This window comes from Egretta garzetta, unplaced genomic scaffold (assembly GCF_000687185.1).
Source record: "Egretta garzetta isolate BGI_Z169 unplaced genomic scaffold, ASM68718v1 scaffold75, whole genome shotgun sequence".
Taxonomy (NCBI): Eukaryota; Metazoa; Chordata; class Aves; order Pelecaniformes; family Ardeidae; genus Egretta; species Egretta garzetta.
This window is the reverse complement of record NW_009259589.1, coordinates 881,596-883,737: the sequence shown is the minus strand read 5'-3', so window position 1 is coordinate 883,737 and position 2,142 is coordinate 881,596. Positions and strand designations below refer to the sequence as shown.

Here is a 2,142-nt window from a genome sequence, read left to right as displayed (position 1 = left end):
GCGGGAGCTGTGGCAGGAAAGGGAGGACAGCAGCGAGTTCTATGCAGGGGGCACGCAAGTCAAACTGGGGCCTGGGCTCTTCTACACCTCGCCACTCTTCCCCTTGCTGGCCTCCGAGGTAGCCTCAGCCCAGAAGCAGCTCAGCAGCATGGTGCAGCTGGCCAAGTGCCACTGCCGCAGGGACAACCTCTGGAAGCGCCTCTTCCTCCTGGAGCCTCTGGCTTCTGACAAGCTGAAGCTGGGCAAGCTCTCGCTGGTGGAGCTGGAGGAGCTGCTCGATGCTGTGCATGGGAAATCCATTGCTGATGTTGACCCCCAGCTGGTGAGCAGCAGGGATGGAGTCATGGTGTGCAGCAGTCACTGTTCTGCTCTGGGGAGGGGGTGGACCTCTGGGTGAAGGGCACATCTCGTACTGCTTGGTGGGAAGATAGAGACAAGAACATAGCTCCTAGCTGGCAGGGGAAGGGGGAGGTCGCATGGACCTGTCTGTGGAGAGTGGATGGCTCTGGGTCGGTGTTCCTCAGTGGGCTGTGATGGATGCTTCTGCTTTGGGATCTGAAGGCTGGTGTAGCATTACGGCTGCTGGTGCCATGGCTAGAGGGAGGCTGAATCAGCCCTTTTCCATGCCCATAGGGATGCTTCCTCACCATGACAGTCTCCTGGTACCAGAGCCTCATCAAAGTGCTGTTGAGCCGCTTTCCCCAGAGCTGTCGGCACTTCCACAATGCTGAAACTGGCACCCAGTATCTGGTAAGTCCCAGCCTGTCACCCACCTGCAGCCTCTCTCCTCCGTTGTCGAGGGGCTCTGCCAGCTGTGGCTCCTCACAGTGTGAGCCTGGTGTGTGCTGTCAGGACAACATGGGAACTGTCATGATGTTGCTCTCCACTCTGCTACTGGTGCAGTATGAGGTGTGTGCTCCTGTGGTACAGCAGTGTCTGTTTGTCCCCTGGCAAGCAGGACACTCTTTACACTCAGACCCTCATGCCATGTATAGCCCTGTGGTTTGGCAGTGTCACCTGTGAGCCAGGCAGACTTGCGCCTTCATGCCACTCATTGTGCACATCAGCACGTCCCTGGGTGGGCGTTGTTCGTATCCCTATCCTGGGGTTTGTGCTGTCTCCTTTGCAATGTGTGCTGTGGCTCTCTTGACAGGTTGTGCTCAACCAGAAGTTCACGGATTGCTTCGTTCTTGTGTTTCTTGATTCCCATTCAGGAAAGACGGTAAGAACTTGGGAACATAAGAGCAGCTATATTGGCTCAGGCCAGGAGTCTGTCTAGATTCAGCCAACACTTGCCAAGGGCAGGTGCCCATGGGGAGAATAAGAGCAAGTCAAGAGGCTTGTTAACACCTTTCCCAATTATTGTCCCAATATCTGACAAACTGTGGCCCAGGCCTGTCCTGAGCTAGAGGTGGCCTTTGCATTTATTTAACAGCCCTCCACATTGATTATTTCCTTTGGTTAATTTGTGGCATCCATGATTTCCCCTGACTTGCTGCTCCGTGATGCAGTTACAGTCTAGGTGAAGAGCTACCTTCCTTGGCCCTCTTTTTGAACCTCCTTCTGCTTTTTCATGTGATGCCCTTGGTTCTTGTATTGGAAACCGGTGAGCAGTTGATCCCCTTTTCCTTCGCAGGGTTGCTTTTTGGGTCATGCTCTCAGCTGTCTCTCTGTCTAGGCTGAAGAGTCCTTCAGTATTCAGTCCAAAGCCAGAGCACACTGGGTCTGGCTGGGAGGGGTCACCAGTGCTGTGGGCTGCTCCTACCTGGGCAGAAAGGAAGGGGACCTGCACAGGCCTTGGCCTTCACTGGACTTGAGGGCAAAAACACTCTGCTTTCAGCTGTGCTCCCAGGCAGGGTGCAGGATGGGTCACAGGGAATGCAGCTCCAGGTGAGAGCAGGGGATCTACAAGACTCTTCGCTCTACAGTGAGGCTGTTGCAGAGACTGCAGCCTATCTGATCCCTTTGTAAATAAATCACAGTCCATCTTAAAAGCAGGTAGAGGAGACAGAAGAGGTGATGCCTGCTGGAAGGCTGCTCAGTGTCTCCTGCCACCTGTCAGTGAAGAGCCCTTCCCATTTTGTGCTGGAGCTTTTGTCATGGCCAGTTCTATCTTCTTCATGCCACCGGTAGCTCAGAGCT

The 2,142-nt window shown here is 54.5% G+C and overlaps 1 protein-coding gene across 1 annotated transcript in view; it reads left to right on the top strand.

Moving 5' to 3' along the window:
• The window catches only part of SZT2 (SZT2 subunit of KICSTOR complex), a 62,036-nt gene that overhangs the window by 57,455 nt on the left and 2,439 nt on the right, over positions 1-2,142 (top strand). The window contains exons 71-73 of the mRNA XM_035893547.1: positions 4-322; positions 634-750; positions 1,154-1,222. Coding sequence (XP_035749440.1) covers positions 4-322; positions 634-750; positions 1,154-1,222 — 505 coding nt within the window. The remainder of the gene's footprint in view (positions 1-3; positions 323-633; positions 751-1,153; positions 1,223-2,142) is intronic.